Source organism: Parasteatoda tepidariorum, chromosome 6 (genome assembly GCF_043381705.1).
Source record: "Parasteatoda tepidariorum isolate YZ-2023 chromosome 6, CAS_Ptep_4.0, whole genome shotgun sequence".
Classification (NCBI taxonomy): domain Eukaryota; kingdom Metazoa; phylum Arthropoda; class Arachnida; order Araneae; family Theridiidae; genus Parasteatoda; species Parasteatoda tepidariorum.
Genome location: NC_092209.1, coordinates 18,684,433 through 18,709,520, shown reverse-complemented (window position 1 = coordinate 18,709,520; position 25,088 = coordinate 18,684,433). Strand labels below are relative to the sequence as shown.

Genomic DNA, 25,088 nt, shown 5'->3' with positions numbered 1-25,088 from the left:
TAATTTTTCCAAAAAAAAACTTTTCAACTATATTTTTGTTAATAACAATTAACAGTTTACAGATACAGAACCAAAAAATATTTAAGAATTTTTTATAGCTTTTAAACTATCCACCTCAATTTTATAAATTGCTACTTTTATTTATTACAAACATTTTATTCATCTATATATTAATGATTTTCTTTTCCTAAAACCAATTCTTTTTTTCAATCATTCACTATTGAGAACTTAAAAAGACCAAAATTTAAAATAATTTGAAATAAATTGATCAATTAAAACTAAACATAAAAAAATTCCATGGCGAGTAGTTATACTTTATAAAAAAAAAATTAAATACTTCCAATTCAATTAAATGTAGATAATAAATAAATATAAAGAACATTTCATGTATCAATGAAATATGAATCAGAATAATATTTTACAAATCAGAAGAAGATAATGGAGATGGGATGGTCTAAACAGTTAAGAGTGTCTAAAATTGCTCATAAAAAATTTTCTTCAATTCTTACAAGCTTAAAATAGCCATTTTAGGTTGTTTTTTTTCTGCTTTTATAATTTTTATTTGCTAGCTGAGTTGTCATGGACCCTTTATATGTGCTTTATCTCTGCAGTACTTCTAGGAAAATGAACATTTCAGACCCAGAAATAATTTTGCCTCAATTATGAAATAAACCTTTACAATTTTCCGTTTGAATTTCATTTTTAATGTATAACTAAACATTTATACATTCTTCATTTTCAATTGAAAAAAAAAAACTATCTGGCACAGAGCCCTGTAGAGTCCTAGAAATGTATGGCTCGGAACAAATGCCATGTTTGCTAAATCCTTAGGATAGCTCTACTTGACGGATAATAACAAAAATTTTTAGAAACTTTTTTTTGCTGTTTTTCCAACAGAAAATAGAGGGAAAAGTGCTAATTTCGATACCTTACCTTCAAAATTTTTATTTTGTCATTGGTATTCAAATCCTATTTGAGACCAACAGAAATATTAAACAATTTTAGGACTTGTACTTCAAGATATTATGCAGGTTTTGAACTCAGATAATACATTGCACACATGAGAGATGGGTTTAAGCCTCCATAAGTGAGTAACATAATTTTAATACAAAATCACTAATATTAACAATTTACAGAAAAGAAAAATACATTGATCAGTGTTAAATCTACATTTATATATATAAAAAAACTACGCAGAAACATGCACAAAAACATAAGGCACCCAAGCAAACGTAAATCAACACAAGCAAATCAATTGAGGCACATCACAATTGTAAGAAGCATAAAAACAAGTAGCGAGCATGAAGAAACAGCTTCATAAAAAAATGTTTACGTTTAAATAAAAGCCAAGTATTCTTTAAAGTCAAGGTACACAAATAATACTTTTAATAAAAATAATTCACGAAATGTAAAATTTTTAATCAAGAAAAACGTTTTACAAAATTTTATAACCTATTAGATTTGACGCTTCTCATCAGTCGTATGTACACTGAAAGGCAACTATAATAAAATTAATCAGTGGTAATAGTGGTTTTATTACAATACGAAATTGTACAGTAAATTTATTTATTTAGCTGTTTTTATTGAAGAAAATCCGGCAAAATCACGGCTGCGCGCAGAAAAGAATCATGTTATTGCCAGTTTCAGATTTTCACTATTACCATTATTTTGGTTTGCACTGTCTCATTTTCTTTCAAATGTAGCATTTAAATAATTAATGTTAAGAATGAATTAATTTTGAAAATTTATATAAAAAATTTTCGAATAACAACTTTCTGAAAAAAAACGAAGATTAAAAAGAAACAGAGTATTATTTAAACAAAAAAAGTTAGTCGGAAGTCATCTTTTTCTGCTGGAAAAGATCGAGAAAACAAAACATAAACAAGCAAACGATATTGATAGTCAATTTCGTGCAGAAATCTTACTTAGAAGTGAATATCTGATACATTTTAGTGTTAGTGAACATTTCTTTCGAAATGCAATTTAAAATTCAAATTGATTGGGTTATAAACTCATCCGATCTTCTACCTAATCAATGGTTAAATAAAAAATTAGGTTACGTTTGTAATGATTTCTGGTGTTTTAAAATATCTAAGAAACCTCGCAGGAAATTAGATGGTGTTATTTACGCGATAGAGCGAAAGAAAGCTGTTACTGGTATGAGGATTAGAGTTAAACTTCAATTTAGTAATCCTGGTACTAAACTCATAACAAAATGTGTTAACACATTTCATGGTTCAAATACTACACTAATAGGCCGTTTGGAACATTTTATTCCAGAAATGTTTAATAGTATGAAAAAAATTCAGATTACGGGAGAAATTTATTTTCATGAATACGGGAATTCTTCAACTTTTGATATGCTATCCACTGATTTCAGTCAGTTGTGTTGCAATCAGAGATTTTCAGATGTCATAATAAGATGTGGTTTGGAGGTATTTCCTGCTCATAAAAATATTCTTTCAGCCAGAAGTTCTGTATTTGCTGAAATGCTAGGAAACACTCCTAATGATTCAAAACTTAGTATTAATGACCTTGAACCTACTGTTATGAAAGCTGTTCTTTTATATATTTATTCTGGTAAAACTGATTTAACGACTTTCCAATCAACATATGATCTTCTTAGTGCAGCTGACAGGTTTTGTTTGAATGAGTTAAAAATTATAGCTATTAATTACATTAAACGTTCGCTAACTGTTGAAAATGTTTTTGAATGCTTTTATGAATGTAAAGCATTACAGTCTTATGCTTTAGAATTTATGTCTAAGAATTTCTCATTAGTCAAAGATACTAAACAATGGGAAGAATTCAAACAATGTAGACCAGACCTAATAACTCAGCTGCATGAACAGAGCAGAAAATTTTTTAAATGAATATTTATCATTAGAAATATTAGGTAAACTATCTCTCGAAATGAAACAAAAAACTGATCTTATGATTGTAGTAGGATTATGCCAAAGGAATGGTAAGCTGCAATCATATAGGACTGTTAAAAATCAATTTAATTTATAAATTATTCAAGTTGAATAAATTTTGGAATTGTAACGATTTGTGATATTTTGTAAATTTAAATTTATTATAAATTATATTTCAATTCAGTAAATTAATAATTTAATTACATGTTTTGTTATGTTTTCCTATGTTGCATATTCATAAGTTTGTAATAAAGAATTTGTAAGTATTATCATTGTCTTCTTCAAAATTTCGTTACAAGAAATTTAAATTTCCTGTTAATAAATATGTTTTGATTTTTCCAGGGCTGTTAAAACCCAAGGAACAAACATGCACATTAGCTAATAAAACACGTTGGGTCAAGTTGTGCAAAAATTATTTAACATCAAATGAAAAGATTTATTCAAGCTAAAAAAAATAAACAGAAGTCTGAAGATTAATTTTAAGAAAATAATCTATAGATTAACTATTGAATCTTTTAAGGTTGTTTAATGTTTCAGTGTAAAAAAATATCAAATAATTAATTATATTTGAGAACGTTTTTCGTGGATTATGGAGAAATACATTAGGATATTTATAACATTTTTTTGACAAAACCTAGAAAAATTGAGTAATAGACCTGCAAAACTACCAGGTTCGTGTAAAGTAATAAGTAGGTTGTTTAAAGTAAATAATTCTAATGTTTGTCTAATGGATTTTATGATATTTTTCCTTCTGTTTTTAGGTCGTTTTCTAAGGTCTTTCCTAATGTTTTTTAATCTGTGCTATCAAATTTATTATATTTTTACTGTTGTTTGTACCCAGACATTTGTAGTCAAAATAACCATTTAACCTTGGAAAAAGTTGTTAAATAAAAGTTTAAAAAGAAATTATTTACTTTTTTTTTATGAAATTCTGAAAATTTTATCTATTTTTAAAGAGATTAAAACAAAAATTTATAAATTTTTTTGGTAATTTTTTTAGAATATTTTATATTTATTTAAACAAAAAACAGATCTATTTATATGGAAAGTTGACGGAGGTGCAATTTTTGATGCAGATAAATTTGGTGCTTCTATGTTATGAGTTCCTAATATATATGATTATGTCCCAAATTTGGTAAAGTTAGCTTGTTGACTTGCCAAAATTGAAATAGTAATAGCTGACCTACTTGTATTGCTAACTTATGACATTGAATTCAGTAATTTAGCAAAGAATTTTGCACACTTACATTTCAAAAATTATTTTTTAAAAAAATGAAACGAGGAATGTGAACTTTAACATTTCAAGACTATTTATACTAACAACTAATTTCAAACAAATTTAAACTGTACTAAATTAACTACTTTAATAACTATTATTTTTATTTACTTTTAATTGTAATTTATAGTGTTTTAAAGAGAAAGCTGTTTTTAAATTAATACTTATTTCATTACTATTTTAGACATTATTATAAAAAGTCATGAATAGTAATAATAATGGCACATTTTTTTCTATGTCTTAGAATATTAATTTGTCCACTTTAATTAATAGATCATTTGTAACAGATTAATCATAAGAATAATAAAAAAGAGTGAAAATGGTTATGATTTTTACATTCTGAAATTTAATTTTAATGCTTAGGCTGGTTAAAATTAAATGTTCTTTAAAGGACTATGACTTGTATGTCAAAGGTAAGCACACAATTCTGAAATACACACACTATTGAAATAAAACTTTTCATCCAAACAATTCAATAAAATTTTATTTAACTTTTTACTCAATCTTCTTTTTTATTACCAATATTAATACAATTTATCTAAAATTATGAAATAAGTAGATTAAGGCTGAAATTCAAATTTCTACAATATACTTAAAAATATTTTTTAAGAAATCAAATTCTTACTAATACTCACAATTTTTTAAATAAAAACTGACACAAAAAAATCAAAATTGCAAATTTCAGTTATTAATGTTTTTAAAATTATAGCTTATTGTGCAGGTATTCTAAATTATTTAATTCTTATTAAGAAAAAACGAACAAAAAAAAATGCCAAGTAAACTCCCTATTAAAATCTAAAAAATAAATGAAAATTCATTTAAAATTTGAAAAAATAAGTAATTTCTTATCATTCAGTTTTACTCTACAAAGCTAATATTTTGAACACAAAACAGAATGTATTAATAACCATCTAAACATTTCTAACTAGATTATTTTAACTTATTCCTAATAATATTAATAACAATCATGAATTCACTCTTAAGTTTTAAAATTTTTTATTTTTACTAACAATGTTCTTATTGTCAAATAATATGTTTTTATTGTACAAAATCTAAAAAAGAAACGAAATAGGTATAACCTAACCCAAATAAATTCTTAACTGTTCTGTAGAGAAGAATATCCTTTGTAACCTGGAAGTTATAATTTATTCAACAAGAACCATCTATAGTACTTTATTGGCACTTTTTGTTCTTGGAACAATAATTACATAAAATTTGGGGTGTTCTGGACATGCACAAAATGATTTGTAAAGCAAAATCAAATATGTATATAGGTATGAATTACTGTGTTTTATTTATTTTTTTAAATTTTTATTATCCTAAAAATTATTACTTTTTAATTTATTTAAACAACTATTTATTTACTATTATTTCATTTATTTAATAAACAAATCTATCTTACAGTTTCTATAACTATTATTTATGATTTTTTATTTATTAATAGACATTTTAATAAGTAAGCATAATTAATTTACAATCAACATATACTTTTTATAAAAACAGATAAAATTTAATATAATATTATTAATTTAATATTATAACTGTTTAACAATTCTTAATAATCCTGTATATTTTACTCTTATCAGAATTAAGCTATGCCAAATTATGCTCTTTTCCGCCTATATCTATATAGACTTTTAGTTCTGGTGCTAAGAAAGTTAAATTAAGCTCACCTTATGTGTTATTTTGCTACCACTTTTAGTATTGTATAGGGAACTTTTTCTTATGGTTTAGTATACATATAAATCAAAGATTTAAATAAAGAATGTGATAAACTTTTAGTGACGTAGAGAAAGTAGAAAGTTTCAGTTTTTAAAAAGTTCATGACTATTTAAAAACGTTTGTCAGCCGAATTCTTACTTCACTATCACTCTTAAATGCTGTAGACTATCGAGAGATTGATTGGCAATAATCTCGGGAATTGAAAATTAGATTTCTCAATGTTTATTCTCACTTTTATGTCTAATAGACGATAACACGTGATATGCGGTGAAAAGAATTTTGTACAGAAGTACCGTAATATCGTTTCGAATTTCTCGTCTCTGCGAAAAAGAAATCGTAATTTAAAATAATGCTGCAAAACTAAGCATCAACTGCCAAAAGCGCGGAGCTTTGCAAAAGAGATTATGCTTACGTACAATAACTTTTAAATTCGCCAAAAAAGATTTTTTTCTATTGATTGATTGAATTGAAATGAAGTGCCTCTCAAAAGTGTTCCTACATTTTTAATATTTGTAGTAGAAGACAAGTAACTTAAAATTATTTAGAAAATGAATTCCAATATTTTTTCATATTATCTCTATGTGATTCTATATAAAACTTCACCTTTCGTCTCAAAAATTGACTGATTTTTTTTTTTTTTTTAGGGAAAAAATAACTCGGAGTGAGAACTTGCCATAAATGTTCTTATGCACTGAAATATTTCGGTATAAATTCAAAATTTAATTTATCGTCTGGTGCTTTATTTATTTATTTTTGGTTTTTATTTATTAATTTAATTCAGCATAGTGGCACTTAAAAAATCGTTTGACTTTAAGTTTTTCTTGCTTACTTCGCAATATTCTATTTTTTGTTTACTTAACCCTTTAATGGGCCATTTATTTCTATAAAGGCAAGTTAAAGTACTTTTGGAATTGAAATTGTTTTAAGAATAGTAATTGATATAAGAAAAACAAAACTCAATTAGTTTATAAAAATGCCAATTTTTTGGCAGTAAATATATTTCATATGACCAATTAAGAATTTATTGACTTTAATTTTTCTTTATTAATAAAATAAATTATATAAATGCTATAAACTTAAAAAGGAATTATGTATTTTATAACTTTTATACGTTTTTTTAAACTAACAAATGGTTACCATTTTATTCAAACGCACTTCAAGAAAGCTGAAGTTATTAACAAATGGAAACCTAAATTGAAAGTGGTGGGAAGTATACTTCCCACGACCTTCGAAAGGGTTAAAATGATTCGTAGAGGTAAAAAAGCAAAGTATGTCATTATTTTTTTTTCTCATATTAGTGGTAAATCAGTTCGGAATAACGCAAAGCTCTATCCCATTTTATTGTGCAGTATGTGGTTAAACGCTTTAAAGAAGAAAATAAGATCAAAAACAAGGTAAAAAAGTAAAACGTAATTAGAGATTTTTAGTTCGAAAATTTGTAAAAAAAATCCGCGTTTGAGAAACTGTTGGACGAGAACCTGAAACTGTTCGACGAGTTCTCAGAGCAGCTGTATTATTTGGACATTCCACCATTAAACTTTTTTTTAGTGCGAAAAACATATAGCTTAAGCTTTCCTTCAAAAAATTGATGTTAAATAAACACAAAACTTATTTGGAAGATGTCTTATTTGCTAATAAAAGCAAATTTAACGTTTTTGGTTCCTATGGACGCATAAAATTGTATGGAGAAGAAGAATTGAGGAACTTTAATCCTAAGAGCTTTTAGTTGGAACAGTATAGCGTTTCTTTGTGTGGGTTGCATATCATCATCATCAAGACTAGGTTATTTAGTATTTATTGATGGTATAATGAACCATGCTGTTTATTTAAATATTTCAATAGACAATTTAGATTTATCCGCCCAAAAGTTAAGTTTTAAAAACTGTTTTGTTTTATACCCTGATAACGATTTGAAGCATTCGACTCTCGACATTCGTCTCTGGCGTCAATAATTGCTCGAAAGATTAGAAAACACCACCTCAATCACCATATTGAAACCCTATAGAATATATTTGGAGATAAGTGGGAGTTAAGAATTCGAAAACACTATATTAAAACAAAAAGTGAACTAAATCAATAAAAATGATCGAAAAACGGAGGAACATGAATGCAAAAATTACGAAAAAGCTAGTGAAATCTATTTCCAGCCTTTTGAAAGCTATCGTAAATGCTAAAGGACATCCAACTAAGTACAAATTAAACAAAAAATTTAAATAGTTATTAATATGCAGGAATTTTTAAAAATGTACGATGACTTTTATTGCTTTATTGAAATTACATACATTTGCTGGCTTGTTAGCTCAATTTAGGCGTCCCGCAGTGGACCGAAGCAGCAGATCACCGAAGTCAAGCATCACTGGCTGTGGTCAGTGTGCGGGTGGGTGGCCACTTGGATTCGTCTGCGTAGGGACCGATGGTGTGCGGTATTGGTCCTCGTTAAACTGTTCTACCTTAAAGTGCTTGACTTCGCTTGCAGGTCGTCGGGTTACTGAGGCGGGCATCCCCTCTGCAGAGGATCGAAATTGTGATGGCATATCTTCGGGTCATCCTCAGGGATGCTTCCAAGACCGTCGCCAATTGCCCATTGCGCAGCTCTAGTGGGACGTAAATGAACTACAACTCAATTTAGGCTTATAAACCTTTGTCAAGTAGAAGGACATCACGAAGAATGCATCCACGCTTCACACTGCATTCAGCGGACGATACCGCTCGGCCAGGGAGGCCCTGACTTTCGTGAAATAATGTTTTGTTATTTTTTAATAAATAATTTCTTAAAAATAAAGTGTTAGTGTGATTTTAAATTTTTTTATATAGTTTTGTTAAAAATGGGTTATAGATCTTATTATTAAATAGACTTTTTGAAATATTTACTTTAACCAATGGGTATGGCTGGCTCTATTTCATTGAAAATAGAAAGTGTACGACCACTTTATGGAGCCTCTGTACATATGCCTTATTAAATTCAATTTAATATCGGTTCTTTAAATACCATTTAAAAAATACATTACGAAAATGCGTCGAATGCAATTTTATATGACAAAATTGGAATGAAATCTTGGGAAGAAATTTTGATCAATATAATTTCAAATAAGAAATACTTTTAAATTTTTATCTCGAGAGAATAATTTGACCAATTCTGGTTATATTTTGGATTTCGTTCTTTAAAAAGGCTTTAGTTTAAAATGTAAAAATTTGTATGTCCTATTATTTAAAAATTTATCTAACATTTTTGATTATAATATACATTTATAAACATTTATATTCTGCATGGCGTTTTATAACTGTGATGAAAATTGTTAAGGAAATGAATATATTAAATAATAATGATAGTTATTATTTAAACAGTAAAATTGATGGTCTCCGATCTTCCATCGCACTGTTATTAAGGCTCAGCTTTTTGTCAGTGGTATCTAATTTAATGTTAAGGAAACTGATTTCTGTACAATTTAAAAGCAAGAAAAATTTGATTCTTGAATAAAGACATTTTTGGATACCATTTTTTTAACGTTTTTGAAGGTTTTTATTTTAAGCAACAAAATCGTCAAATTTACTGCGTCAAAACGTTAATGTAAAAATTTTTATGGGTACTTTTTTGCAAAAAAAGTTTAAAAATTGTTTCAAAAATTTCAACATTTCAAACAACAAAATTAATATAATAAAATCACAATATATTAAATATTACTTTTCAAAATTCTTCAATTTCTGATAGTAGAAATTTTTAGATACTTTTTATTCAACAGTGATTTAAAATTATTTTAAAAATGTAACGTTATACCAGAAACAAAATAAATATATTTTTAAGATTACCTTTGAAAATTCTTTAATTCAGGCAGAGCTTCGAGATAACCACAAAGTTAAAATATTTCTACGGAGGAAAGATTACGAATTGTAAATGTTTAATACTAAAACTTCAAATAACCCGTCCTCGTCTGACATAAAACAATAAAAGATTTCGTTGTCTCTAAAAATTTATAGAGTAATAATGCTTGTCATATTTTCAAGTTTCAGATAATAAATAAAGGAACGTGATCTAAACTTTCTAGCTATGTAAGAACAAAAAAAAATCTCTATTATTTTTTTATCACGATAAGAATATAATATAAAACTGAAAAAAACGAAATCAGCGTTGTCTTTGCGATTTCTAAAGGTCGCCGTAAAATTAGGAGTGTTTGATTTCATGCTCTATCATAGGTTCTGTTTATGAAACATGAAAATTCATCAAAACATCGTTATCAAAGTTGTTTTGATTCTATGCCAATAAGACTAAATAAAATTTATACTATTCTTGAAACTATTGCGTCACTCAGGCATATGTTGCATGTTCTCAAATTTATGTTGAGTTATAAGAAAATTTATATTTGAATTGTACTTGTATAAAATTGACATAATATACAGGAAATAAAAGAAATAATGAGAACACTGTTAAGTCAATTTTACGAAAAGGAGGGAAGGGTTAGCGTAAATATTTAGTTAGCCAAAACAATTTCTAGTCATTATTGTTACTTATCTTTCTGGAGTAAGAAAGCCTATAGTGCGGCTTTCAGGAGAACTCCTCCAGACATCAGTCTCGCGTCGTGGCGGATACCATGGTTACGAAGGAAAGTCACTTCGAATAGGGGTGTGGGGAAAATAATTTTGTCTTGATCTTTGCGTAGGTCAGTTTGAGTAAACCAATCGATACCTTCATTTCTCCATTTCAAACGTGCTCTCGTTTGTTACCATAGCAGCAGACAGCCCCAGACTTTTAGTCTGGAATAGTTCTCAAAGCCGCACTATACACCAGGTCCAAAAGACTCCGTCGTCCGAGAACACCGAAAATATTCTACAGCTCAAACGACAGCTGCCTCTAGGAGGCGCCACTAGTCATTATTTTGAACCTATCCAGTTTTTATTATTATTATCATTATTTTTTACTAAAATTGGAACGCTTATATTTATTTTGAATGATGGATAAGCCAATTTTATGAACAGTGCTTACCAAAATTAAATGGACCACCCTAAATAACTTTTGACCTGATGATCGGATCTTCATATTCTACGACTCAATCTTAATGGCTTGAGGGGGTGACCTCAAATATGCCAATTAACTAGTACCGGCGATATTTTATACTACGAAAATAAGACGATATTTTAATTGACCTGTTTTTCAACCAATCCCGATTCCTGAAATATAGCCGCAACCTGGAAAATATGATCTCAATAGTTCATATTCAGGAGACCAAAGCTTGGACCCCTTAATGCTAATTTTACTTTTTGCGTTTCTTACCATACTTTCAGAGAACTTTTTCAGCGAATTATTTTAGCACACAACTATAAAATTCGTTTATCCAAAGCGATTTTATCCCATCCAAATATAATTATAATAAATATCTGTTCGAAAATATTTTGAATTTTAAGGAATAATTTTTTGTACATTATTTTAAAGAACGTATTTTAATTGGCAAAATACAATAAGAAATCAAATTTTAAAAAAGTCTTTTTTTTAACTGCGCACTTTTTAGTATATGTATTTTTAAAATATTGCATTTGTCCATACTAGCTCCATGACAAGTGACCATTGTGAACAAGTTATAAATTTAAATATTTATGTAATTTTAACAGAAAGCGAGTTTCGTACTAATTTTAGTTTAAAAATAGTCTTATGTAAATATTTTTTTTCTATCCAGAAGCCTTATAAATATAGAAAAACCAACTTCCCTTGTTCTATTGATAGATTTTTCTTGAATATTTAAAGTTGTCGAAATGATCTTGTTTAGATCAAATTGGCAGCTATGCATAGTTGCATCGTTGTTTATAAAACTCGGTTAAAAATTTCTCTCGTTTTCCATCTATTCAATGCGTCAATGTTATAAAGCTTAATTCTAAGTTTTTAAATATAATTTAAAATGGTTTCAAACCAGCAAGTTGCATACCTGCCATCTCTTCTGGATTTTCCGGAAGATTTTATTTTCATATTTAAAGTGGTAGTAAATATATACTATTTTTTTTCTTTTATAAACTACATTTTTAAATGATTTTGATCACCACTATTCTTACAAAAATTAAGCACATATATTAATATGCGTTACTATCATGGCTGTCAACTTAAGTTTTCTCAAATACAACGTAATTGTTCGCTTAAAATTGAAGTTTTAATTCCATTTTAATACCACTGGGAAAAATGATTATGGAAGGGATTAAAAGTTGGCAGGTATGAAGATGTGCAGCGTGCAAAAAATATAAATGGACCACCCTGAGTAACTTGTGATCTAATGTTTGGATCACTTTCTAGGACTCCATCAATGGTTTCGAGGGAGTGACCTCAAAGATTCAGATTTCTGACTCCCAACGTATAAAGGGTGGAAGCATACTGGAAAAAATGGTCTCAATAGTTTCGTCAGGAAAGTGATCCGAAATTCGACTTAATTAATGTTAATTTTAATTTATTCATATTTAATCACGAGAACTTTTTAAGCAAATTAAACAATTTTTGCACACAATTAAAAAATTTATTTATCCAAAGGTATTTACATACAAAAAGTAACTTTTAATAAATATTATTTTATTTAAAAATAGTAAAAAAATTGAATTGTAAGGTGTATAGTTTTTTGCCTCATTTTAAAGAATGTAATTTTACATGACAAAATACAAAATTTGAGCGAAATCGATCGAATAGTTCCTGAAAAAACGGATTTTAAAAACAAGATTTTTTTTTTATTGATGAAAAATGAGTCAAGTTTTAAGAGAAATGATTATTTGGCTGTGATATTTAAATGCTGAAAACATGGCTTAAATTTGTTATTTCGCAATTATGTAAATATAGTGTGAAGCTGAAATGTTAGAAATAAACACTACGATAAAGTTATTTAAATTTTGCTAACAAGTTATTTTAGCGATATAATTCAAATGGTTTTATTAACAGTTTTTTATCTTGTCCGTCTCATTTTCAGCCCTGTTTATGACGTTTTGGGTCGGTTTCATTCACAATCACTCGGTTGAGGAAGGCACTGGCGTCATGATTTAATCAGTTGTTGAAATCATGACGTCAGTGCGCCAGTCCCAGATATAAACTATACATGGGATGTACAGTGAGTTAAAATAACGAAAGCATTTTAACGATTGCATATTTAAATTTCAGTTTCTAAGGAACTCCTTGACCGATTTTGTGTTTTGCCATATAAAATTACGCTCTTTAAAAAGACGTAAAAATTTTAATGTCTTACAATTTAAAAATTTTAGCGACTGTTATGAAATAAAAATTAATAAAATTATTTACTAAAAGTTATTTTTTGCATGGAATTATCTTTGGAGAGACAAATTTTGTAATTGTGTGAAAAAAATTTCATTTCGCTTAAAAAGTTCTCGAGACAAGGCGGAACACGCAAAAAATTAAGGTTCAGAAATCCGAATCCGACGAAAAGAAAGCTATGCTTATTCAGAGAAAGTACATTTTTGAGTCTGATTTCATAACTTGCACTAAGTAATTATACTCCCTAGATTATTAGGATTGAGTTCTCCAGAAAGTAAAGATCTTATTATTAGATCAAAATATATTCAGGGTGGCCCGTTTATTTATTTACTTATTTATTTATTTTGCGCTTTATGACGTGAAAAGTTTTTATGGAATAGGTTCTTATAACAAGGTTTTTTGTAAGAAATTCTGCTAATTCTTCCAATCTTACTTGCCAAATTTCCAATCTTGGTTGCCAAATTTTACGGAAGATTTTATTTTTATCTGATCAGTGATTGCAAAACTAATGCTTTTCTACTCCATACTTGGATATATAACTTTAGAATGATTTTAAACACTATAACATATGATTAAAGAACACTTGTACACAAAGGCATGACAATCACACGACGGATGTTTGTGTTCAGGTAAAATATGTGGGCTGGGATAGCCTGATCAGTAGGGCACTGGGCCCATGTCCGAGAGTTTGTGGGTTTGAACCCCGCCGGCCGAAGACTATAGCCGTATAGTTGGTGACTGATGCACGTTAAAACAAAGTCCTCCATGTTCCCATAACAAATAAAAACCTCTGGGGGTACTGGATCGGAGACCGATCGTTCTCTGATTCAGGTGGGTTCAATGATATGGATGTATGAATGAGTCCGCCTTATAAACAGGTGTGACGTATTATGTGGCAGAAGTCGAATTCTTGGCCATAGATGGCGCCACTGAAAAACAAGAATCGCACACTCTGCCTTAAATTTGCTCGGTTTCCCCACGCAGGCTTGTCCGTGTGGCAAGTGGCATTAAAACCAAACAACCAACCAGGTAAAATATAAAAATATGTTTTCCAACATTCGATTTTTAAATTTTCATTTTGCTACCAGTTAGAAAAACCCTTCATAGAACGAGCAAAATTTGGCAGATATGTTATAATACCAGAATAAAACATCACCTACAAATAATAAGAAAGAAACCATGTGTGTGCATATTGCCTAAAAATAACATTTTTATTAAAGTGAATAAGCACAGAAATATTGTTAATGACATATTATTTATAATACATTGAAAATTGTTTTAAAATATTCGAAATTTTCCTACTATGTAAAATCGTACATTCTGCTTCTATTCTATTATGAACACAAAGTGATTTTTTTTCTAAAAAAAAATATTTTACCTCAATAAAAAAAAACATTATTTTACATTTTTATTTCTTAAAAATTGTCACATTACAAATTAACACCACGCCAAAAACGCGAATCTGCTTCCTTGGCAATAGCCAATTTCTTGCTTTTGGCGTGGTGTCAACGATGTATTACATTAGTCGATACATTATATAATATCAAGATATATGAGGTTATATTTTAAAGCTTTCGCACAAAACTTTTATAAATTTAATTGCCACTTCGAAATACAAAATAACATTCAACTATTTATAATATGAATGGGAATCTATGTTACACCGTATGTACTTTTTATCAAAGCTATTACATTCATTCATGATATGTTTAAGAAAAGGCTCTATATGTTGTTGTATTAGTTTTTTTCAGACGTGCTAGAGAACTCTTTTCGGTATTTTAGTTGCCGATGTAGGGCGAAATTGTTACTAGGCCAGTGACCAACTGTAACATTTTTAACAGTGGTAACTTCATGAAGCATTTGGCGACTTTTACAAAAGTCGAACATTTTAAATTATTGAAAAACTATTCATACTAACAAAAGGTATTTTTTAGGCCTTTCTCAAAATATGGGAACAATTAGATGGTTGATTTCTAAAACGAAGAGCAATTTTTAAAAACACTCATAAAATGTTATTAAATATTCATAATAATTTCATATTCATTTAAAAAATTTAAATGCACATGGGATGCATTTTTGACTCAAAAAGTGGTGATTGGCATACAATTTTTTAATCACCTTTTGTTAAATTTAGTGGCCCTGTGACGACCGTTAATATTGTGCTATAGTTGTCTAGAATCTTTTTTTTTCAACTTGGAAATAAATCCTTATACAGATCTGCCAATTTTTATTTTTTCCCAGGAAGTATTTCCCAAGTGGCAGTGAAAGACTAATTAAAATACAATTGTATAATTACCTTTCACAATTGCAGAGTTTCCATACGGGCCTTGCAAGCGAGTCGGAAAAGAGAAGACCCTGGTAGTAAAACTATTTCAATAATAGTTAATTTTCGGGAGGAATAACTCTATCCTTAACAATAAACATTCCTCTGCTATTAATTTATTCTAGGATGCTGGATATTGGGGTTATCACGGCTTAGAAGTAAATCTTTACTAATTTTAGTTTAAAAANCATCCATTCTGCTTTGTCGTATTCTAGGAGGTCCTAAATATCTTTGAAGTTGTAGTATGTTGTAACGACAAATCAAGTCCTTAAAGAAGTAAATCTTTAGTTTTGAAGTGAAAATCATCTTTGGAATGGGGAGATCCCCTTGAGTAGAGTTGTATGATAAAGTTAATAGTATGTTGATAGTATGCAGTCTGAGCATAAAAAGGCGGTAATTGGGCTGAAATTCGAATTATCACGGATTATATCAATATCGAACGACTTATTGAAATCTGATGTGGTGCATGCTTTTGCGTCGCTCTAAAATTTTGTGGTCAATTTAGCTATAATGCAATTGATATCATCCACCCCTTGATATCGAAAATTAAAAGTTTTATATTAAATGCTGGCGACACTCTTAAATAAAAGGTGTAACTATTCTAACTCATGCAAGATTTACTATTTCATTCTCTACCAATTTATTAAAATTTTACTGAAAGCGGAGCAGTTGACATCGCTGATTATTTATAAGTAGCGGTGAGTAAAAAAACAATAAATCGTATTTACTAAACCAAGAATCATTCGTAAAAAGACTACCACTCGAAAATATTTATCCGCTGTCCGGTGAAAGTTGAGATTTTTACTATTGTTATGGTCAGCTCTTAGTTATAAACAGAAACTTGCTTTTTTTTTTCTTTTAAAAATTAGATTAACTTACATGTAGACAAAATTTGTAGACAGCGGAGCAGTTGGCTTCCCAGCAAATTTACGAATTTTAGCTTATTGTAATATGCTGTTTTCTTTTCTTTCTTTTTTTAAATAAAAATATTTTTAGTATCCGGAGCGGTTGGCATCTCAGTCTATGCATGCCTTACTTAAGTGAACGCTTAAGTTGCATGAGAAAATCACTCGATAATCAAATTTAAATAACTATACATTACAGTTTACAATACTATAAACTATACAATCAAAATTTTAAAAAGAAATAAATCACAAAAATGCTTACAATAACATATAAAATTCTGTTTCAACCATACATTCATACAGAGCAATTGTTGTATTACAAAACAATGCATTTAATTTTAACAAAATACCCGTTTTTAATTTTTGCTATATAAAAATAACGATAAAAATTTTGGTGGCATTTTCAATAAATATGAATGGCATTTTCAGAACTGCATTTTTAGATAATTAGAATGAAACAAAAAATAGATCCAGTGATTTAGAGAAAGTTCTTAAGCAATAGTGCTAAGAATCTACAAAATTTTTACAAAAATATCTGACAATATCAAATATGCGAATAAAATTTAATGCAGTTATCCTTCAGCGAAGTTTCGAGAAAAGTTCTTCTACTTAATTACTTTACTAACACTTAGCAAAATCTTTTTCAGTAACCGTACAAGTTCATACCTGTGTCCAACGGGTAAAAAAAATTTTAAAATGTAATGACAACAATGAAACAAATGCCAATATTTTCATACATTTGCGACTACCACTACATATTGTAAATAAATATATGTTTTTAATTAGAATTCTAAAGTACGTCCTCAATGTTGCATTTCAAAGTCCTGTTAGACGTTCGAGAAAGTATTATGGTGAGACTGAAAAGCATCAATTGTGTACCTTTCAACTTGTACGGTCGTTGAAAAAGATTTTACAAAGTGGTAGTAATTTCGGGAGAATTTTCTAGAAACGAAACTACGAAGATATCTGTAAGAATAATTTGGCAAAAAATAGATCTTATCTACAAATAGTTTTTAAATTATTAATTCATAGTGGTAGTTTAATTTTTTTTTAAACTTCAAAATTTAACACGCCAAAACGCTAATGTTACTATTACTCAGAAAAATTATTTTTCAACGACTGTATAAATTGGCGACTATGCATATGGATTTGAAAGATTGCTGACATAGCCGTTGAAGGCGACTAGTCTTAAATCTAATCCAAAAAATAATATAATTAAAAAGAGATTTTTCTTTAATATAATATTCAGTATTTCTAAAAATAAATAATAAATTTGAATAAATACAAAAGGACCCAACTATTACTACACTATTCTGTAATCAATGGAACTATTTACACTTATACAATAAATTTTTCAAAATTGTTATACACATGAAAATTTATCTTAATAACATCCTTCCCTTCATAATTTGATTTTTTATATACATATATTTTGATAATATAACAAAAATACTTTACTTTTTTTTTTCGAAAATCGAATATCTTATAAAAATTTCATTTATGCATGTAGTAACATACCTGTCAACTTTTAAGTCCTTCGGGGATAATTTTTCCCAGTGGTAGTAAATTGGAAATTGAATTAAAATTTTAGGCAGAAACATACGTTGCACAATGAGAGAGCTCAAACAAATAACAAAAGAAGTTTTACATAATATAATATCAGCTTAAATTTTTTTTAAAAAAAGTGAGGGTCAAAATCTTTATAAATTAAATTTACAAACGCTAGGAATATATGGAAAGCATATATTTTACTACCACTTTAAATATAAAAATAAAATTTTACGCCAAATGCGTAAAAATTGACAGGTATGTAGTAAACCGGTAAAAATGCAAATATAGTATAAAAATCCAATATTATAATTTATGGAAATTGTGAACATAAACGTATGGGTATGTTTTGATTGTATCTATGACATTTCACACTATGGCACGTTTATTAGATCTAGTATAGAGGCTGGATACAAACAATGCAATACTAACAGACTTTTTACTTAGAAAAAATTTTCAAACAGTAACTTTTAGCACATTTTGAAAAATAAAACTAAGAAACATGTTTTTTTTTAGAATTTTAGATTTTTTTTCTCGTATTTCTGTAATGGATCTCAGATATTTTCGCTTCCCAGATTTTATATCTGCAATCGCTTTCTCTTTATAAGTTACTGTTTTTATACAATTCAATAATATATTCCTTACCAGGATTATTAAAAATTTATTCCCGTCATTACTGATTGTCCTCACTTTTCAACTACATAAGGAGTAGTAGGAAGGAGACGGTTATATATTTCATAACGATACGTTAAGGTCATTATTATTTTCAAACGAGCTGACTAGCGTGTATCTATGCATAGAAATAAATACGTTCTTTATCCGTGGTCGGAAGTAGCCTACGACAAGTAGTAAAGCTACTGTAGTCTCTACTTTATTGCGTAGTTTGTAGAATAGTGTGATATTGTTTTTTAGAAAAAAAGTAGCGTATTGAGTAGTGCGCTACAAAAAAAAATTAGTAGTATGTAGCTGTTCCTAGCAATTACTTTTACTATTTTTCATACATTATATGTAAAGATTTTGCTATTTTACATATTGCCATTAATATTTGTTTTCGTTCAATTTCCTGTAGTGATTCTGAAGTATATTTTTTCCATCTTGATATTTTCCTGTTAGATTTGAGAAATTTTGACTCCCGTACAAAACTTATACAGACCAAAATAAGAAACGTGTTTTAAAAGCTACTTTCCTTTTGTTGTACAATGAATCTTATATAATTTTAAAAAGTGAGGGATAGAAATTTGACACTCGGTTTAGAATAATTTTGCCCAACACTACATATAAATAGTTAAAACATAAAATGCTAACTAGTCTTAGTTATCGCTTGGAAAAACATTAATGAGTGGTAAAACATATTAAAAACATTATGAGAACTAACCAAATTTTTGCAAAACTTAGTGTCGAGCATTTTACCACTTAACGATGGATATCCACCAGCTTAGACCAGTGTTTCCCAAAGTGTGGTACGCGTACCCTCAGGGGTACGGGAACAGTTTAGAGGGGGTACGTGTTCTTATGCGAAATATCTTGCAACAAACGAAAATTTCAAAAATTTTTATTTAAAAACAAAGCTAGCCATAAAAATTTACGATTAAGTATTTTTCTATTGGCTATTTTTTGCAGAGTTGACGGTTAATAATTAGTGGTGTCAGCAGCCAGTTGTGATTTTTAACTTTTGTGCGATTTTTTTATTGTGAAAAATGTATTCATTTTTTATTAGTGGTACACAGCGTTACGAAAAATTTAGAAAGGGTACACACAAGTAATAAGTTTGGGAAACACTGGCTTAGACAATTGCAAATCTGCCTACTTTTACGCTTTTCCTACTTTTACGTTTTGCCTACTTTTTTTTTTCTAGAGACAGTGAAATAATTTTGAAAGTGATATTGTGGGTAAATAATTTATTTTCGTAATCACTTTAAACTACTATAAAATCAGTACCTAGTCTTATTTAGGTATATTTAAATTAGTGGTAGTTATATAAAAGTATTCTAAGTCATATTTGTTAAATCAAGCATGAATACAAAACTTTTGCTACCACATTAAATAAAAAAATGAAATCTGTCAGAAATCCAAAAATGTTTTTTTGTTTACAAATGGTTATTACATTTGAAAAATTTTTTTTTTGCTTTTTACGAGTTCGGTACTTGCTTATTAACCCTTTCGCGCCGACTGTCACAAATATGTGACAGAATAAAACCGTATCAATCATGGTAAAAATATAAAACTGGTAATCAAAGTAGTTCTTTAGCAGTTCATTTGTGGGCGGAGTTATAATTCTTTGATTTATTTAATTCACCATTACTTTGTTCAAAATAAAACTATTTAGTTATACTTTGAACTAACATTGATTATATATATGATTAAACTAACAATAATTAAAGTCAAAGCAAAGTAAGTCTGTCAAATTAGCAAAGACTGCATTTAATTTACCGTTTTTTATTTAATTGCAACTTGATTCTGATTTTGTACGAATGCTTTTCTGAATCACCCGTCCCCAAGGGGTTAAGCTCATCTAAGATAGGTAATCAACCTTTTAGATTTCTCGGTATCACAATAAATCTACAAATATTCTTTCAAAAAACTTTGTATATCATGCTTAAAAATATTTTGAAGACGGCTGAAATTTAAAAAAAAAAATAAAGACGCTTTAATCTTTTTGATCGATAACTATTTTTCATGGGTAAAAGCAAAACCATTTCTAAACGTTTTAAAAAAGAGCATTTTTGTTGTGTAAAATGTTTCAAAACGCAACTAAAAAATTTTGTTTTCATAGAGTTAGTATTGCAGTGTTTCCACATATTTGTCCAACCCTTATATTAGACTTTACAAAATTATCGGTCTTTAATAATTACGGACACTGGTTCAGAGGGAACCACTATGAAAGCCTGTTTACATTTAATTTCTGGTCCTTTGTATTCCATCTTGAAATTATATACCATCTGAAAAATCAAAGATAAAGCATAAATATGAATATAATATAATAATTTAGGATGGTGAAACTGTGACAATAAAGCTGGTGTTTGAATGATTTACTTATAGGGAAGTGCCACCTAGGGTAACATAAATTTCAGATATCAAATAGTAAAACTTTTCTGATATTTATTCAAATGCGCTAATTACTCTAAAACCGCCTGAAGAGTTCTCAAGTTATTTTCTAACAACGTATTATGTTGCATAACAAAATACATAAATAACTAAAAATAAAACTGCAGCTTCAGTAACATCAGCATATTGGTGCAATTAGAATAGAATCCTACTATTCACGAGGTTGTAGGTTCATACCCAGAGTTATCCAATATTTAATTTCTACAGTTTTTTTTTCCTCTTTTGTCTATTTTCTATCAGTTCTCTGATTTAGTTTGAATCCCAAGAAAAAGCGCAGTAATAGTTATAAAAATGATCCTCATAATTTGCCAGAAATCATCTTCATGAATCACGTGAATAATCCTTATGAATCATCATAATTTTGGCCTTGAAGTAAATTTAACGAATTAAACGAAGTCATATAACGACAGCTGATAAATACAATAATAATAATTTCCTGTTAAAGATACAAGGTTTTTGTTTAATTGTTTATATCAGATATGATCAAACACATTTTTTTAAAGAAATTCTACATGGTTTGATGGAGATCATCCAAATAATTTTATTAAAAATTTTATCTACATTTCCAAGAGATAAAGGCTTTAAATGTTGTTTTGTTTTAACAAATATGCGTATGTTTAAATGTTTATCGCACAAACAATTAATATCATGAAATGCATAATTTACATCAACATTTAAGAAACGTAGCTGTTGTTTTTCACACTTTCTGGTTAAATGTATTTGTGGCGGCAGCGATATAACAATTTAATCATTAATTGTAAGCAGGAATTATCTTGACTTTACAAACACCTATCTTCAAAAATTCAACTTCAAATTTTAGCTGGGCATCTGAGACTGCAATTGATTCAACTTGAAATTGTTTTGATGAAGTATGATAGAGTGGACCAACTAGTGGATGATGATTAGTAGGACTTGAAGATTATGCACTGCTGATCTTTAAAAGTTAACGTTAGGGCTTTATATATTTATTTAAACTAATTATAGGAATGAAGTATGACGTGTGGTATGCTAAAGGACTTACTAATGGAAGGTGATTAGTAGGACTTGAAGATTATGCACTGCTGATCTTTTATAGTCAGAGATTTTTATATTTATTTAAACTAATTATAAGAAGTGGTGGTCAAAACTGTTTAAAATAAATTTTGTTAAACTAAGATTTAAAAAATAGCAAGGTTTAAAAAATACCTCTTTAAATATGAAAAGAAAATTTCTTGATGAAAACGAGTGAGTACATAAATTTTATGTTTCTAAAGTGAGAAAATTTAAATGCTTAAAAATTACTAGAGTTGAATAAAATTAAAACTTACTTTGGCGAGAGCGGCGTGCATTTCCAACTCCGCAAACCGCCGACCAACGCACATTCGCATACCATGTCCAAAAGGGACGAGAGTGAAAGGATTTGTCCGAGATGTCTTTTTGATCCACCGGTCAGGATTAAATCTTTCTGGCTCAGGATATCTCTCTGCCTGTTTGCAAGGGACAATAAAATTGCAGAAAAGGGGAGTCTAAAAAAAGGAGAACAGTTGAATAGCTGAAAGATGGCTGGAAGTTCTAAGCCTCATTTAAGTAAATTACAGTAAATATTCAAGTTTATATCTTGACTATACGAGATAAATATTATGCTTGGTCTTTACAGCTCCTCTTACAATTAACGAAGCTTATTACAATTAACTAACTCATTTAAGCTGCTCGTATCATAGCGTTAACACTTTCGGATTTCTAAAGTTGCTTGTCAAATGTTCATGCCAAATTAATTTGGAACCTTCATACACTGAGATATCAAAAATATAAGGACGAGGCAAAATAAACCATTGCTGTAAATTTAAAGAAAAGTAAAATATAATTCACGATAAGATAAGATTCACGATAAATCCGAAAAAATCTTACTTTTTCCGAAACTGTCACACAACATCTTCTTCCACTAAGCGCTTTAGCTATCAATTAAAGCTAAAAGCTTACAAAAATTTGTAGTGTAGGGTTGCCAACTTTCTATGCTTTAGAGAAATTTTCTTCTAGCGATAGCTAAGTTTATGTTTTACTATATGATTCTTTGTTTTGTAAATTTGATTTAAAGTTATTTCCCACATCACTACACGTAAATGATTCAGAAAACGCTACTTTTCTCCAGCCCTCTGTACAACTTGGGCTTTTAACATTATGACTTACTATTTATGTGTCTTCCTAGATTTGTTGAAATGGTTAGTGGCACTAAGCGACGCCAAATCGCGAGATATCCACAATAGCCAGCATTTTTCTAGCTCTCTCATGTGAGAATTTAAAAATGTTGCAAAATGACCAAAAATTCTGAAAGCTTTATAAAAGCACAGTAGCTGGCAAATCTAGTACAACGATTAATAGGGATAATATTTTTTTACGTAGTAGAGTGAGCTTACAGTTCAATATAGAAAAGTCCTCCTTATGTTTATGACAAATTAGTTAACAAAATGTTGCGAACAGACTTCGAATTGCACTTTTGAGATTAAGATACCTTTACCCACTACTGGTAGCAAATACGTTATAAAAAAAATACTGCTTACTGCTCTAAAAACAATACAATGTACGCGATGGAGTTTTCTTGTTACTTGATTGTTGAATTTTATAGATGTGTGCATTTGAAGCTCCTCTGGTAGATGAGGACTAGTTAGTCAAATAACTACAACTACACGAAAAAAAAGGCTCGTTACGTAAAAGAGTATATTCCAAGCTAACAACAAGGGCAAATGAAATTCTTATTTTTGGTTATGAGTTTTTATCTACATTTGATTTGAAGTTCCTTAAATTTAAACAAACATTGCTAACTAAAATTTATATTAATAACAAATATTTTGCTATTTTTATAAATCTTTTAAAAGGTTTACCCCTGCTGGAATATAATAGCCTGAAAGAATGACTGGCTCAGGAAGTATTCTTGATATGCATGGAATGGTAGAAGTTAGTCTGGAAAAAAAAAGAATAACAAGTAAATTTCCGTTTACATTACACGTATATTATAAAAATTTAACAAGAAGCGTCGATAGATTTAATAAATAATTTGTCATACGTGTCGTAGGCTGCAAAACATAAAATTCTTTAAAAAAAGAAATTATAAAAATTTACATTCCTTAACATTTATAAAGGTAATAATAAAATTTATTTATTTCTCTATATTGAAGAAGAAAAGTTCCTGGCGCCGCAGCCACACTCTTAGAAATATATTACTGCACGTTTTGCTCACTCTCATAATGCATAAACTATGAAATTTGTGTCTATAAAAATAAGAATGAATATATATCTGTATAAATAAGAAAGAATATATATCTATAAATGTGTAAGTCTAAAATGGCATACATCTGTTGCATACAATTCCTATGTTTGTTTATTTTTTAACCAAATAGGTAGTTAGTTGAACAAAATATCCAAATAATTTAGATGCAATCCTGCTGTCACATTTTTCATAAAGACACTTTTCCCATCACTGCAAAATATGAGACTGGTATGTAAACGATTAATTTCTAAAGATGGAGTTTCTAAATTCATTAAAATGTCGTCTAGAACTTTTTTCCCTTTTTGTACTTCAAAATGTGGGAGATTTCATGGAAAAAAAACAGTGTAATTATAACTTATATTTGAATCAGAATACAAGAAAAATGATTTTATTACAATGCGAACAATAAAGATAGTTACGAAATTCTAAAGAATATTTAAATAATATTTAAAGTCACTCTAATTACCTAAACGATTCTTTGATACAAGCCTTAAGATATGGAAGTCTTTCTAATGCTTCTTTAGTTATTTTTCCGTCTGGTATTTTATGCCTCAACTCTTCATACAATTTTGACTGAACGTCAGGATTTCTGGCCATATGGTAGATCAGGAAAGTAAAAGCATTTGTTATCTGAAAGATAAAAAGGAAGATATAAAACATCCCACTCTAAATCATCGTATATTGTTTGCGTAAGTCAATTAGTAAATTTCCCAATTTCCCATATAAAAATGGAATTGATTATTATCTGGCTTAAAATAAACTTGGTTCCTCATTGAAAAAAATATAAATATATGATTCATTGTTTTGTAAATTTGATTTAAA

General features: G+C 28.6%; 2 protein-coding genes across 7 annotated transcripts in view; both read right to left on the bottom strand.

The window, feature by feature from the left end:
• The window catches only part of LOC107453277 (ethanolamine kinase 1), a 30,968-nt gene extending 20,868 nt beyond the window's left edge, over window positions 1-10,100 (bottom strand). The window contains exon 1 of one of the 5 annotated variants that reach the window (XM_043047942.2): window positions 9,721-10,100. The gene's annotated coding sequence lies outside the window, so the exon portion shown is untranslated. Of the gene's footprint in view, window positions 1-1,333; window positions 1,629-5,864; window positions 5,977-6,051; window positions 6,157-9,720 lie in introns of those variants that run through there. The other 4 variants (XM_043047941.2, XM_043047944.2, XM_043047940.2 and 1 more) reach the window with 4 other exon arrangements.
• Window positions 10,101-14,524: 4,424 nt separating this feature from the next.
• Window positions 14,525-25,088, bottom strand: part of LOC107453276 (ecdysone 20-monooxygenase) — a 23,126-nt gene continuing 12,562 nt past the window's right edge. Inside the window, exons 6-10 of one of the 2 annotated variants that reach the window (XR_011636958.1) lie at window positions 24,733-24,896; window positions 23,881-23,959; window positions 22,330-22,527; window positions 20,426-20,856; window positions 14,525-20,074 (exon numbers count right to left, since the gene is read on the bottom strand). Coding sequence is in view for 1 of the 2 variants with exons in the window: in XM_043047939.2 (XP_042903873.1) it covers window positions 20,749-20,856; window positions 22,330-22,527; window positions 23,881-23,959; window positions 24,733-24,896 (549 nt within the window). In the remaining variant the exon portion in view is untranslated. Of the gene's footprint in view, window positions 20,857-22,329; window positions 22,528-23,880; window positions 23,960-24,732; window positions 24,897-25,088 lie in introns of both variants that reach the window. The other variant, XM_043047939.2, reaches the window with a different exon arrangement.